A 15,787-nucleotide genomic window follows, 5' to 3' on the forward strand; every position below is an offset into this window, starting at 1 on the left:
TTCCTCTAACTACCTATTTATTTTTATTGCTTTAAGTTCTTCCAAGGGAGCCTAATATCCTGCATACCATACTCTTTTGGCGCACCTTACCCTCTGCGTCCTTACCTGACTAAGCTGCACACTGGCTGGGGCCTTGCCTACCACGCTCACCGTGCACTCCTATCAGTACACCGCGGCCGGGTGAACGAATTACCACAGATCACAATAACCCTGAGGTCGTCGCAAATTCGCGCAGGTGGCAGTAACAAGAGTACTTCCGCGGGGAAATAGTTCGAGTGGAGAAATAGTTACTTTTACACAAAATAGTTTACTTTTACACTTTTACAAAAGCGCTCTGCCCACCCACCGAAGTATAGGGAGGAAGGAGAGAATACAGTCTGCGGAGAAAAGATTCACGCCTGAGCCGAGGCGGGCCCAGGTGAACTGCGCCGGCGTCCGGACGCTCTCACGTGACCGCGGGCGGCGCGCCGAGTGCGCCTGCGCGGGAGCTCCCGGAAGCGGCCGGATCCCAACCGCAGGCCGAGCGCACGTCCGTCAGCCCGTCAGTCCGCTCGTCCGCCGGCTCCGTTCCCCGCGCGCCTTGGCCCTCGTCGCCGTCTCGTGGTCTCTTTGGCCCGCAGGGCGGCTGAGGCGCTCGCCATGGCGACGTTCATCTCAGTACAGCTGAAAAAGACCTCGGAGGTGGACCTGGCCAAGCCGCTGGTGAAGTTCATCCAGCAGACCTATCCGAGCGGCGGGGAGGAGCAGGCCCAGTACTGCCGCGCGGCCGAGGAGCTCAGCAAGCTGCGCCGCGCGGCGCTTGGCCGCCCGCTGGACAAGCATGAGGGCGCGCTCGAGACGCTCCTGAGGTTGGTCCGGGGCCGGGCCGGGGAGGTTGTGGGCCGCCGGCTGTTCCCCTTGCTTCCTCCGCCCTTCCTGGCTGCCTCCTTCCTACCCACGGCCCAGGCCCGGCCGCCCCGCCCAGGCTTGGCCGGGCGCGTAGGTGTGGTTTGCATTCCTTCCTAACGAGCAGGAGCCGCCCCGCAGGCCGCCGGTCACCCTACCCGCTTCCGCTGGCTGCCCACCCTAGCCTTTGGTCCGCCCGGCCTAGGCCAACCTGGGAGGGAGGGTCTGCCACGTACTGAGGTCTCTTGCCACGTTTACCCAGAACTACTTTTCTTCACTTTTTGGGGGTCTCTGAGACTCCTGTCTCTTCCCGTTTTTGCATCGCCGCGAAACTTTGTTGGTCAGATTTGGATTTCATAATAACAGTTGCTTGAGGAAGGTGGCAGAATTGGGACACTGGAACAAATTTTTTTACTTATTTTACTTTTATTACTTTACTTGTTTTTGCTGTCCACTTGAAACGAGTCATTTTCCTAAGTTCCTCGTAATCAAGTGACACGTAGAATTCCGTAGGTTAGGAGCTGCCATTATTTGAAATTAAACTTGAGTGACAGAATGTTCATGATAGGTTGCTTGGAATCAGTTTGTTCACAAACAGGTGTGCACATCATGGAGTAAATTTGTGTTCTTAGCCCATGTTTATTGAGTTAATGCTGTATTTAACTAGAGTTCCTTTGGTAGTAGTTTTCCAGTTAGAATGGCAGAACATTTTTATAAGCATTTTATAGTTAAAAATTTTTTTTCGTCTACCTTGTTAATGAACTCATTTCCTACGTGTAGCATATTCTCCTTGTTTCACAGGAAAAACACAGCTGTATTAAGATCCAAGTAGGAGAAGCTCAGGTTAAACTAGCTTGCTTGTTCTAGTAACTGAAAAGTCAAGGAATATGGCTTCCTTAGCTTTAGGCATTTCTGGAGATCATCTTGCCTTCAGGTTGATTCCTTCTTAGGAGAGCTTTGTTTCTGTATTGGAAGAGATGGCTACCCGCTCTCCTGTAATTATAGTGGTCTTAATGCTCAGGATCTTATGTAAGAGTGTGTTTCTTTTTTGCTCTGGTGAAAGTTCAGGGAAGGCCTCTGATTGGGTTGGCTTGTGCCCATGTATAATGATGGGAAATGGCCTAATTTAATTACCCTTGTCTGAGTCACTCTGCTGGTTTAACTTCTCCATGCGCAGTGGATTAAAGTAATGTTAGTATGGACTAGGGAAGAGCTGGTTCTCCAGGATACTGAATAGATCCCTCAGAGAGATTATGACCCATTGGTGTCAATTTTAAAGATAAGATTGTTGGGTTGCAAAGATCACTAGGTTGATACTTAGTGTAAACATTTTTTTTAAGCTAACCTATAAGTATTTAGCCATTCTTTAGAATTAATGTTCTGTAAAAGAAAAAAAAAACTCCCAAGCAGTTCTTATGTGGCCATGAGTAGCATTCAGTGAGGATTTTTCATTAGTAGTGTTAAAAAAAACATGAGCTCTGGTATAATGAACACATGAATCGATTAGGTTTGATCCCAACCCTTAAGGAGCTTGAGTCAGGAGGAGGAGTTCAGAGACATTTGGTGCATGGATTTAAGACTTACAGACAAGAGAGACTGGTGAATAGTGGTTCTGTGAAGTTTAAAACTTCATTCATTTGTTCATTCTTTTGGTCTTTTCCTAGGAATAAATGGGGATATTGCAGAGACAGTCTCTTTAACTGTTTCTTTAGTCACCTCTATATTGTCCTCACGTTAGCACATTTTTTCACTTTATGCTCTTCTAGTGGAGTTAGGGTAAGCTAATGGATACACTACAGTCTGTAAAATTTTATAATGGAGGTGTGTACCTTTGCTGTAAAAATCAAACAGTTGGGGGGTGTTCAGTCAAGCAGGATATTTTACTTTTAATAATTGTGTCTGGATAATTGTGTAAATTGAACATATTTTTAAATTAATAAACTTAAATAAAATTTTTGAAAAAGAGAGTTTAAGCTAATTCCTGAAGAATAGAGGCTAGCTTGATAAGTACTGCTACACAGCTCCACATATGGTCGGGTAGTGGACTTGCCTTTTTATTGTTACTAACTATAGTATTAAAACTGTATTTATGTATTATAATATTGAGTGAATGTTATCCTTTATCAAGTGACTTTAACTACAAATTGATTAGAAGAGCCTTGGTAAATAGTGAGCATTAAACTAAGGTATGATCAGATGGAAACCCCGCTGGTTCTTAGGGGGCGGGGATAAGCTCTAGATAACAGCTTCCGTGTCTTTTGTGGTGATTAGTGTTTTCAGAGAGAAAGCTCCTAGTCTCCTTCCATGATAAAGCCTAGTTGTCATCTTTCTGAAATTTGATCAGAGGGAGTGGAGGTTGTCGATTTCAGCGATCATGTATGCATTTTTTTATATTATCTATTTTAGTTTTATGTCATCTATGTTACTGTATTAGGGTTGGATTCAGCTGTGTATGGTAGATCTCAAATTATCAGTTAAATTAATGATTTTACTCCTGTGTAAAAAGTTGGTAGATGGGTAGTTCTGATGGCCCAGGAATGGTATCGTGGTTCTGTGAAGTTCATCAGGCTCAGGCTCCTTCCAGTGATCTGCTCTGTAAAACCTAGAGTCCTTGTTCTCAGGGTCCAGATAACAGTCATACCCAAGTTTTAGACAGAAAGATGGAGGAAGGGAAAAAGGAGGCAGGGTACTTAGCCTCCAGGATGTTTCCTGGAAACTGCCCTGCAGCACCCTGCTCATTTGTTATTGGCCATTATGTATGTCCGCATCTCACAGAACAGTAGGATAGGTAAAGGGATTTTTATTAAGGGCAGTCATATACTCAGCTAAAATATCCTGTTCTACTAGGAAGGAAGGAGATAATGATGTAGGTGATTAGCATTCCCAATAATAGGCTCCCAGTCCCCTTCTTCCCTGCTGAGCTGTGTGTGATATTGCTGACATTTTCCTGAGAGTAAACCTGCCCTCCTCATGGAGGATATGGGAGCCCAGAGGTTTCTTTCAAAGATTTTCAACCATACCTCTTTCCCAGACTCACACTTAATTCTTGTCTTCGAGAGTGATGCCTCTTTTCTTCAGAATTCAGATCCTATCCGGCTTCTCTGCATCGTTTGGCTCCCTTCTCTCTAGGCAGTTAGAGTTTGTTTTCTCTGCTTCATTCGTTCACTTTTCACCTTTTAGAAAATTCCAGTGAAACTTCTTGTGTGCTCTTGTGTTCTTTCCCGTTCTCTTTGTCCTTGTGCATTTACGTCTTTTTAATTTTTTATTCCCTTTTTAGTGGAATTTTGGGGGAGAGTAGAGTAGGTTGTTTATTCAGATCTCTTTGTTTAGCTAGAATAGGATATTTACATTTTCATTTCTATAGTGGTTGTTTACAGGTAATAGTGAAGTTTTTTTTCCTTCACATCCTTGGGAATACTCACTGATTAATAATTGAAAGTGATTGCTTTTTGCTAAACTGATGGGTGAGAGATGGTACCCGGTTTTAGTTTACATTGCCTTGATTTCTCAGAGGTCAAGCATCTTTGGTTTACTGGCCACTTAGTTTCTTTTTCTGTGAATTGCCTGTTCTTTTTCTTTGCCCGTTTTCTATGTTGATTGTTTTTTTTCTTTACTGATTTTTAAGAGTTATGTATATTTTCTGGCTATTTATCTTTTTTCCATTATGTGTATTGCATATATCATCTTCAAATCTGTTTCTTGTCTTATCATTATGGATGTGGTATCTTTTGTCACACAGAGGTCCTTGCAAAATGTTTTATTCTCCTCATAATCTGTAGTTACAGTTTTTTCCTTATTCCCGACTTGGTGCATGTATTATGTATGATTTTGTCCCCTGATAGATTTGCTAAAAGCCACCTTTTTCCTTTTTTAAAACCAAATCTATTTTTTGTTTGTTTGTTTGTTTTCTGCTTTCTCATTCACTTTTCTTTTTCAATTGAGTGATTAGCTTTGCATTTTTTTTAAAATACATTCATTTTAGGACTGTATGTTTTTTCTAAGTCTGCTTTTGGTTGCATCCCACTAGTTTTGATATGTAGTATTCTCACTGACATTTTTTAATAGTTTGTAATTTTAGTATTGTTTTAACTCAAAGAGTTTTTAATGTAGATTTTGTAAAGTTTCTAAATAGATTTGTCTATCACTTTTTGGGGTGTTAGTATCTAGTTTGTTGCATTATGGTTGTACCTTTTTCATTTATGAAATTAAGTTGATGGGACTAGTCTCAATTTCTGAATTTTTTTCCAAGTAAGCTTTTGCTTACGTTCTGATTGTTGAAGATACTGAGATAATATTAACCCTAGTGACGTTGCTGCTGTTAATCAAATAGTGTGGTGAATATAAAGATACATTAATACTTGACCCTTGGTCTCAAAGAGTGTCTGTAGTTAGCAGACCTTAATTTGGCTCAGGAATTTTGTTCTGCTTAGGTGAATAAACATGAAAATTTAAAGGAAGATTTAAAATCCTTGCTTTTCTGTATTCTGACTTTTCTAAGGTTTAATAAATAAAATAGCTTATCAGGGCTATCTTCATTCTTTGTAACCCGAGAGAGAATCATCTCTCAGAAAATTCTGCACACGGGTTTAAGCTACACAGCTGATTAACTTTGTGGCAGGATTAGACTAAGATCTTGACCTCTTGCCTCCCTAACTATTTACTTTCTACTACACTCTGCTTTAGCAGTGCTTTATTAATGATTCTTCATGCGATAAACTGAGCAAAGAAGGAAGTGTGAAAATAAGGTTCAGGGAACAGCTATTAACTCTGACCATTATCTGGCCCCACTCTTTGGATTCTCTTGTTTCTCTCTCAGGTTGGTAGGCAGGATTGCTCAGCCCTAAATACTGAATGGAGCTGGATGGGTTATGTGAATTTGCATGGCAGTTTCACTTTGTCTTAAGTGGATTGGTTGTTCTCATCTCTACACCTTTCTCCCTAAAAACACATTTTTTAAAAACTAGAATTTCTAGTGGAAATTTGTCCTTTTCTTATTTTTGGTATATTTAAAGAAATATATTCATTTTGTTTTCCTTTTCATGAGATTTTTAAGAGTTGAGTTTTAGATATCTTCTCTAAAGTGATTGAGTTTTATGAAATACTGGCGAAAGTATAAAACACTTCTGAATAGTTGCAAAGTACTCTGTAGTTACCATTTGTCCACCATGTGCAATTTGTCCAGGTACTGTTTTAAGCATTTAGTCTATATTTTATCCTTTGTTCCTCATACTTAAATTAAGTGAGATTGCCCTCAATTTAGGAAGGGTTTAGAGAGGTTGGGAAATTTGCATATAGTCAAACAGCTAAGAGTTGGTGGAGTTGAAATCAAATGCAGGGCTGTCTGACTTGGAAGCCTGAGGTCTGCCCACTATGGCATCACACCTTTAAAGAATGTTTAAGATTTTTTTTTCCCCTACCAAAATAGCATGTTAATTTTATTTGGAAATCAGGGTTTTATAGTTGATAAAGATCTTATTTTAAAAATAAGTGAAAATTTAAACGATACAAGTTCTTTGCAGTATTATTTCTGACAGTGTGTGTGTGTGTGTTTGTTTTTCTTTCTACTCTAGTATAGCATACTGGCTTTCCATCTTCCCACTAGTGGACAACTTGCAGCCTAGGTCTACTTTGGGAGAGGTATATCCTGAGCTAGAGTCTGCTGATACAGTAAAGCATATTTCAGTGATAGAGAGAGGGGTGTGGTAGAGTCTCTTGTTCTGTTCGGTTCCCTCTCTAGAGAACTTTGATACCTGAGATCCAGGCTGAACTATATATGCGGGGTTGGATATGGTGGAATTACATCGAAGGAGTAGCTCATTGTATGTGGTACTGAAGGAGCAGCATTTTGCCTGCAGTTAGCAATGGTTGTTAGCAATGGTTGTTAGCAATGGTTGCTTTCTTTTGAAAATCATTAGTTGGTCTCTCTGTTGATGTTTACTCCATATTATGGAGTCAGATTTCCAATGGCTGCCATTCCATAGTACTTACACTTCAAGTTACATGACCTGTCCTGAGACAGCTATTTTACTTTGAGGGTTCCATCACATAGCTTCTAGTCTTTTAAATATAGGGTATAAATGAACTGTTTCCCCAATAAAACTCAAGTTTTGAGAGTTGACCCCAAAAGCTTTGGAGTGAAAAGGATAGGTATAAAAACTTTAGTGCATTCTGTTTAGTCTTTCTTTTTTTCCTGATCCATTTGCAGAGCAAGTAGCTTTATCTCCTACTACTTCCTTCTTTGCTCCGTTTAAGCAGAGGTTAGCAGACTAAGGCCTGCCTAGCTGCCTGTTTTTGTGTGGTCCATGGGCACCACTGGCGGTTGGCACTATGAGCCTTGGAGACCTAGCTGGGGTGTTTCCCTCTGCCCCATCCTGCCCTTTATTCCAGTGTCTTCCTCCCAGGCCTTTGGCCATGCCTCTCTGCTGCCCAGAGCTTGCTCTGGTGCCACCTACATGTTGGGTTTCTGCTTGCAACGGCTTAGCAGTGAATGGTGGAGTCTCAAACTGGGAATTGATGACACAGCAAATTGCCTTGTCTCCTGCCATCTGTGCCAGTTGCCAAAGTTGAGATGGCTGGACTCTGGGAGGAGAGGAAGGCATGCCAGAATTCGTGTGTCGCTGGAGCAGAGAGTGAAACGGACTGTGTTGGCCATTGCCCACCTCCCTCCCCTGGACTTCTCGCCACCAGACTGGGTACTCTTCCTTCAGAGTCTCCAGCTAATGGCAGTTAGACAACTGTGTACCTAGTGTTTTCACCATCTGAGATGGTCCAACCCAGATAAAAATGGTACAGGGCAGGGCAAGAGTTTTCTCTCTGGTTATATAAGTACTTGCATATTATCCTTGATTTTACCTTTTGCTTGGCAAAGCCTAGAGTAGCCCTTTTCAGAAAAAGTATGCCAGTCCCTGCTCTGTGGCCACATCAACTTCCTTGCTGTGATGTGCATGCCCTTAGGCACACTGTGGCCTCAGGCCCTTGGTACTTGCTATTCTCACCTATGGGCATGTTCTTTGGTAGCTCCTGTTCATTCCCAAAACAGAGAATCTTAGGTTTTACTTTTTGGAGATAAGAAAAAAAGTTGTTTTTTAGACACTGCATTTTACTGTTTCATTTGTTTGGAGCTAACAGTGAAACGGAAGGAACAGAGCCACTTTATACTTTCATGGAGTTTAGAATCCTTTGAGAGAAAAGGCATTAAACGTAATCCCACAAATAAATATATTACCAGTTGTGGTAAGTTCTCTGAAGGAAAAATTCAAAGGCCTGAGAGGTTGTGAAGAGGGGAACTAATTTAAACAAGAAGTTAGATCGACTGGCACGTCACTTCTGCCACCACTGGGGATTCTCCCTTGACTGGTCTCTGCAGTGGCTTCCTTACTCACCTCTGCTTCTGTGCTTGCACACCTGCAAGTCAGTTTTCCACACAGCAGCCAGGGCAGGGCAACTCTGAAAATAGATTGGCTTGTGTTACTCTTGTCCAGACCTGCTGATGGTTCCTTCTCTTACTCTGTATGGTAGGAGCCAAAAGTCCTACAAGTTGCACTCAAGGCATCATTATTTCTTGATTTCATCTCCTGCTGTTTCCTCCTGTGCCCGCTTTGTGGTCACACGCCTCTTTATCATGGCAGGGATACTGTCAGGCGTACTCTTGGCTCTTGCTCTTCCCTTGACTCGTAATGCTTTTCTCTCATATCTCATCACCTCTTCATGCCTTCTCTACTATTGATGATGTGTTAAGATTTTTTATTTTTTTCTTCTGTGTAGTCAAATGACCATGTTATTAAAAAAAAAAACTAGTCTTCTCACCTCACCCCATACACATACCTTATCCCTCTCACCTCTTTATTTTTCTGCATAGCACTTAGCACTGTCTGCTATACTATATTTTTACTTATTTTTCTTGTTTTGTATCCCCTTCTAAAAGTAAACTCTACAAGGGCACAAAGTTTTAAAAGTTTATATATTGCTCAATTCCTATGTTCTAGAACTGCTTGGTGCATAGTAAATTCTTAGTATATCTTTGTTAAATGCATAAATGAATGAGGACAAGAGAAATGGGAACTTGTGATAAGAAAGTTTCCAAGTACAAGGAAAAAAATGTGCGAAGGCCCCGAGCCAGGAGAGAGCATGGAATTTTAGTGACTAGAATGTGTCGTGAATATTCTGAGATCAGGCTGGAGAGTTGAATGATGGCCAGGTAGTGCCAGACCACCTTGTCTAAATTTTGGATGTAGTTTAAAGTGTAATGGGAATCCATTAAAGGGTTTGAGCACTTAATACTTCAGAGTTCTTTTTCTAAATGCGAGAATACTCTATTACGTAACCACAGTACAACTTTTAAGATCAGGAAATTGACATTGATTGATTATTACCATTTACTCTATAGCGCTCATTCAAATTTTGCTAATTCCCCCAATAATGTTTAGAGGTCCAGGAGCTAACCGCAGATTCTGTGTTGCATTTAATTGCTGTTTTAGTCTTCTTCAGTCTGGAATAGTTCCTCAGTTTTTCCTTGTCTTTCACGACCTTGGCATTTTTTAAGAATACAGGCTAGTTACTTTGTAGAGTGTCCCTCAATAAAGCTTTCCCTCATATTTTCTTGTGAATATGCATTTGGGGGCTGTAGTACCACCAGAGTGATGCTGTGTTCTTTTTAGTGCATATCAGGAAAAACACGAGGTTGATTTGTCCCATTGCTGGTAATGTTTAACTTTTATCACTTTGTTGAGATGATGTCTCCCAGGTTTCTTGACCTCACAGTTAATAAATAAGTTGTACTAATTAGTAAGTATTTTGTGGGGAGGTACTTTGAGATTTTGTAATAATCCTGTTTCTGTCAAACTTTTATGTTATAGTTTCCATTAGTGATTTTACCCGAATTAGATATTATATTATGAAAGGTGCCAAATGGTGACTTTATAACTTCATTATTTCTTCTAGATTTATTATTTGTCATTGTACTGTAGGGTAGAGCTTTCCCTATTCCTCTCTTTATTTTGTTTACTTTAGAATTTTCCTCAGTGGGTTATGATTTGTTATTTATTTAAATTGTTCTAAACTTGGCTCATGGGAGCTGCTTAAAGCTAGTTCTTGTGTTCTTTTGATGTGTCATCATTTTTTGAGTATATCCTTAACATTCTGGCATAGCTGGATGCTTTAGGCTTGGCTCTTGAATTTTCAGCCTCAGCCATGGAGCCAACCATTCTCTAAGGAGCACTGGCTTCCTTTAATGCAGAGCACTATTTATCTGGGCTCCAAGTGTGCTTACTGCTACTGAGGTATTATTGCTTCTAGGACTTATGAGCATATACATTTAGGAGATAGACACACACATTCATATTTATACCTCCTTTTATATCTACATTATGCTATATTAAAAGATGAGTTCACACTGATGCCTCCAATTCTGATCCAAAGCCATAGCATTTCTTCTAGCTTCCTACCTTCCTTTCTCTGCTAGTTAGAAAGCTGACTCCCATTAGCTTCAGTGTGTTTACTTAATTGCTCAGTTGTTCTTTGTAACCAAACTCATTGCCATGCCAGCCAAAAACTTGATCTCTGACATATTGGTCCCACCCCTCCGGAAAACCTCACCTCAGAAATAACAATTGCAAAGAGCCCTGGTGATAGGGTTGAGGGGAGGGGCAGGGAGATAATAAGGGAAGGAAAAAACATTAGAGGCCTGTGAAGAAAGCTTGACCTTGAACCACCCACACCCCTGCCCCCTCAATCGCTTTGCTAGCTCAAAGGTCAGCCTGATAGGGGAAGACATCCTCGTGTTTGATGGTGTCTCTGGCTGCTGTGTGGAGGACCGAAAATGAAGAAGATGAGAAAGGAGGAAAGGAGACTGGGAAGTTGGCTAGGAAACAGTCTACTTTAAAGGGATCAGTCTACTTTAAAGGGAGAGTGGAAGCTTTGATGAACTGCGTGGCAGTGGTGGAGATGGGCAGGTGCAGGAGCAGACGTACCCAAGTCATATATGAAAGTTGGTAAACCTGTTTTTGATCAGTAGTTTACCAGAGGTGTTAATCTGCCTAACTGGATATAAACAGTTACCTTAATAAGAAATAGTATTTTAAGAAATATATTGTTTTCCTAGGCAGATGTAAGTTTGCTTTTAGCCAGTGATAGTAATAAATATTTTTCTTTAGTGTTACAGTTTTTTGTTTACAGTTTTTTCATTGCATGCATTTTAGCTACTGGTTTATCCATTAAAATATTATATTAATTAACCTTAAAATGGCTTATTGAAATTTGATTTGTGGGCCACTCAAAGTAAGCATGTGTAATTTTAGTATATTCTTAAACTAATCCTTTGTTTTTCTTTTGGTGGTGGTGGGGGAGGTAATTAGGTTTATTTATTTATTTATTTTTAAAGAAGTTACTGGGGATTGAACCCAGGACCTCCTGCATGCTAAGCATGAGTTCTATCACTTGAGATACTCCCTCCCCACCTTAAATCGGTTCTATTTGCATAAATCTATGTGATCTTTAATTTAGCTCTGGTAATTTTACATTTTGACCTCTTTTTATATTTAATTTATCAATTAATTATTTTTTTACAGTTTTTTCTTCCTGTTTTATTGAGATAAAATTAACATACAACACTGTATAAGTTTAAGATGTACAGCATCATGATTTGATATACATACATCATGAAATGATTATCACAGTAACTGTGGTGAGCATCCATCATCTCATACAGATACAAAATCAAAGAAATAGAAAACAGTTTTTTTTTCTTGTGATGGAGCCCTTAGGATTTACTCTCTTAACCACTCTTCTTTCATATATAAGATACAGCAGTGCTAATTATATTTATTGTGTTGTACATGACATCCCTGGTACTTACCTATCTTATAACTGGATGTTTGTACCTTTTGACTGCTGTGATTAAATTCCTCCTCCCCCAAACCCCCTTATCTGGTGATTGCAAATCTGATCTCTTTTTCTGTTTGTTTTTGGAGTAGAATTGACCTATAGCACTATGTCAGTTTCTGTCAAACAGCATAGTGATTCGATATTTCTATACATTTCAAAATAATCACAGTGAGTCGAGATGCCATCCATTGCCATACAAAGATACTACGTAATTATTGACTACATTCCAAACTCGTGACTCATTTATTTTGCAGCTGAAAGTTGGTACCTCTTAATCTTCTATACAATAGGGAAAAGACAACCTTTTCAGTATATAGTGTTGGGAAAACTGGACTACTTTCTCACACCATGCACAAAAATAAATTCAAAATTGATTAAAGACTTAAATGTAAGATTTGAAATCATAAAACTTCTAGAAGAAAATATAGGCAGTATGCTGCTTTACATGGGTCTTAGTAATATTTTTTTGGTATGTCTCCTCAGGGAAGGGAGACAAAAAGAAAAATAAACAAATTTGCTCTGTTTTTTAGATATTATGACCAGATCTGTTCCATTGAACCCAAATTTCCATTTTCTGAAAACCAGGTAAGTCTTTAATTTGTTTTAAAGGTTTATGATAATGGTGAATCACCCATTTCCTCCTGCCTGTGGTATTTTACTAAAATAAATGGTGCCTCTTCACTGTCATTAAGTTTTTATGAGACTTTTAAAATACAAATTAGAAATTTGTAAAGCCCATCTGATATGAATCTATATCCTTTTGAAGAGTCTCCTGGAAATTCTGTTCATGTCATTCCTCAGTCACTTCGCGGCTCATGCAGTGTGTTGGGTTGCACTGTTTAATCGATAGAATCTGTAGACTAATATAATCTCTGGTGTCCTTTCCTTTGGTTTTTACGGAATAAAATAGGAAACTGTGATTCAGGAAGTATTAGTCTAGCTTGTGTGCTTTAAAAATTATTTGCACAAGTTGTATTTGCATATAAATTTGCAAATGTTCTTATGATTAGATATTGTACTATAAGTATGTCAATTTTTACTTTCTCTTAAAGGCTAGATATTGAAAATGCTGATTTCTTACAGTTTTATTTGGGAGAGTTGCTAAAAGTTTTTGTGTGACATTTCTAAATTTTACTTTATAAAAAATACTTTAAACATTCTGGTACTAAAATTTTTACAGATCAAATAATATGGTGAGATTTCCTTTGAAATACTCCAGGAAAAAGAGTGTGTGTTGGAAGTGGGGTTGGGAAGTGAGGTTAGATGAACCAAGAAGGGCAGAAGGCTGAAACTGGTGATGGGTATGTGTGAGTTCCTTGTGTTTTTCCCTCTAGTTTGGGTGTGTATTTTTTTTTTCTGTCTTTTGTTTTTTATTTTTATTTTTTTCCTTTTTCAATTTTATTATTTAGAATTACTACAGTTTGATAGTTTGGGTGTGTATTGAAAATTTCTCTAATTCAGGGTTTAAAGTTTTGTATGAATTGTGGTATATAAATAAAAGAGGCTAAGATCTTTTTAATCTTCACATGTGGACTACTTTAGAAGAATGAAATTCAGTTTTTTAATTAAGTAGACTTTACTCATGTATAACATACATACAGAAAAGTGAACATGTTGTGTGTGTAGCTTGAATCTTCACAAAGTGAATTTACATGTATAGCCACCACCCAAATCAAGAAATAAAATATCATCTCATCCTGCCTTCCAAAGGTAAACATTCTCCTACTTTTGCCATCATGGAATAGTTTTTAATTTTATCTGCTAGGAAACCTGTAGCACTTACTTTGTTGCCTTTACTTCTTTTGGCTTATTTGACAGTCATTTACTAAGTACTTGTACTGTTTAAGCCACTGTGTAATTGTAAAGATGAGTAAGGTCGTGTTTGCTGAAGAAGACAATATAGGTGCATTTACTGAGGCAGAATGACCATTTGAAATAGCCTAGTGCCAGTTTTTTACTTATAGAAGAGAAAATTTTATGGTCCACAAAAAGGAGAAGGAGTTGATTGATTAGAGAAGATACTGTTTTAGACAGGTTGAAGCTTTTGCCTTTTCTTCATTGTCGATTTTTATTCGAAAGAGACTTATTTGATGAGGTCCAGGAAGGTAACATAATTTTCTCTTTTTTCTCTTTTTATCAAGATCTGTTTGACATTTACTTGGAAGGATGCTTTTGATAAAGGTTCACTTTTTGGAGGATCCGTAAAATTGGGTATGTAATTTTTAAATAAAAATGATAGGAAACTTGGTCTAAATACTTTGTATTGTTGTTTTAGGTTTTTAAAATTGCTCTCCTGACTCTTTGTAAATAATAAAAAAATTTGTTTCTTTTTTTTTTTTAACTTCAACTTTTAATGCAATTTCCAAATATTTGTAGAGAGCCTATGCCTTGCCAGGCACTGTCCTAGTTTTAAAAATGAATTAGATAGTTGTACTCAGTCTGGTTGGGAAGACAGTTGATCCTTCTAAAATATAGCAGGGAGTACAGTAGTCTTTGAACAAACTATGGGAGCATAGATGAGGAAGTAGTTAATTCTGCCTGTTGAAAGCAAACAATGTTTGAGTGAGGCTTTGAAGGATGAATTTGGTTTTTCCAGATACAAAATATTATTACAGGTAGAACATTATAACCAAAGGTCAGAAGAGTAAAGGCTTTTTTGCTCTACCAGCTCAGCAAGTTCACCTTTCTGCGCATTAATTTTCTCATCTGTGAAGTGGGTAACAGTACTGTGAGGTACTGTTTATTTCATTGGGTTCTTGTGTGGATTAAATGAGTGAATACAAGTCAAATCCTTAGAACAAGGCTCAGTAAATATTAGCGGCAATGAATGATGTTAACGTTATGTTACGTATAACTATATATTATATAATGTGTTTGCATTATAGAATATGTACTGCATAATATTACATAACAATGTCGTATAGTATAAGTTACTATATGTAATACATATTAGTATTGTTAAAGCTTGAAACTGTGGGTATATTGGGGATGGGGGGGTGAAGACATTGGAGAGTAGATGGTGACGAGTTGGAAATATACTGTGAATTTGTGTTCTTTCCTCTTATGTGTTAATAACTACTATATATTGAGTACTTATTCCACCTGCGCACTGTGAAAGGACTTTATACACACTATCGTACTAAATTCCCTAATAGCCCAATGAAAGGCACTGTTATTACCAGTTGTACAAACTGGTTTAGAAAGAATAAGTGACTTTCTAAGATCATACAGCAAAGACTAATGAAGCCGGATATGACTCCAGGATGCCTAACTCCAGAGACTAAAGAGATAGAGATCAGTTAGACTGGTGAGAGATGAGACTAGACAAGGTAGGTAGTATATGTGGGTCAGGGAAGGGGTGGGTCTGAGAGGTAGTTCAGAGATGAAACTGGTGGATCTGCTGGTATCTGTCAAAAGGAAGAGTAGGAGTTGAAGGTTGAGTCTAAGATTTATAACTTGGTTTGACCTGTGGATGATAATTCCTTTCAATAGACAGGTTAAGTTTGGCTTTGCCATGTTACATCTGGGTGGAAATTTCTCTCTGGGATTTGGAAATAATGTATTTAAAGCTCAAAAGAGGTAGAGACACAGATTTGGGAACAGCTTTCATTAAATGATAATGAATTTATTTCCTCTGCGGTAGATGATAGATTGGGGAAAGTATGAAAGCCAGAGCCGGGGAATATAACATTCAGGGGAAATGAAGGAAGAGGTTCCTAGAAATGCAGTTGAGAAAAAGCTTTCAGATCTTAGAGGAACCAGGGAAAAACAGGGATATGGAATTGAATGCCAGAAGAGTTTCAAAGATTGTGTAGTCCAGTGGTTCCCAAACCTGTCTGCACATTATGATTACCTGGGGAATACGTTAAAAATACAAATTGCATCTTTAAAGATAAAGGTACAGAATGCCAGATGTGATAGGGAATCTCACCGTGGGCCACTGGAATTCATGTCTTTGAAATACCTTCAGATGACTCTGAACATTATTGCACAGAGACATTGTGGCAGGTCATGACATACA

General features: G+C 38.8%; 1 protein-coding gene across 1 annotated transcript in view; it reads left to right on the top strand.

Annotated features, from left to right (window-relative positions):
- The first annotated feature begins 475 nt into the window (after window positions 1–475).
- Window positions 476–15,787, top strand: part of PDCD6IP (programmed cell death 6 interacting protein) — a 57,715-nt gene continuing 42,403 nt past the window's right edge. The window contains exons 1-3 of the mRNA XM_006200630.4: window positions 476–848; window positions 12,297–12,351; window positions 13,908–13,977. Of these exons, the coding sequence (XP_006200692.1) occupies window positions 640–848; window positions 12,297–12,351; window positions 13,908–13,977 (334 nt within the window). The 5' untranslated portion in view covers window positions 476–639. The remainder of the gene's footprint in view (window positions 849–12,296; window positions 12,352–13,907; window positions 13,978–15,787) is intronic.

Source organism: Vicugna pacos, chromosome 17 (genome assembly GCF_048564905.1).
Source record: "Vicugna pacos chromosome 17, VicPac4, whole genome shotgun sequence".
NCBI lineage: Eukaryota > Metazoa > Chordata > Mammalia > Artiodactyla > Camelidae > Vicugna > Vicugna pacos.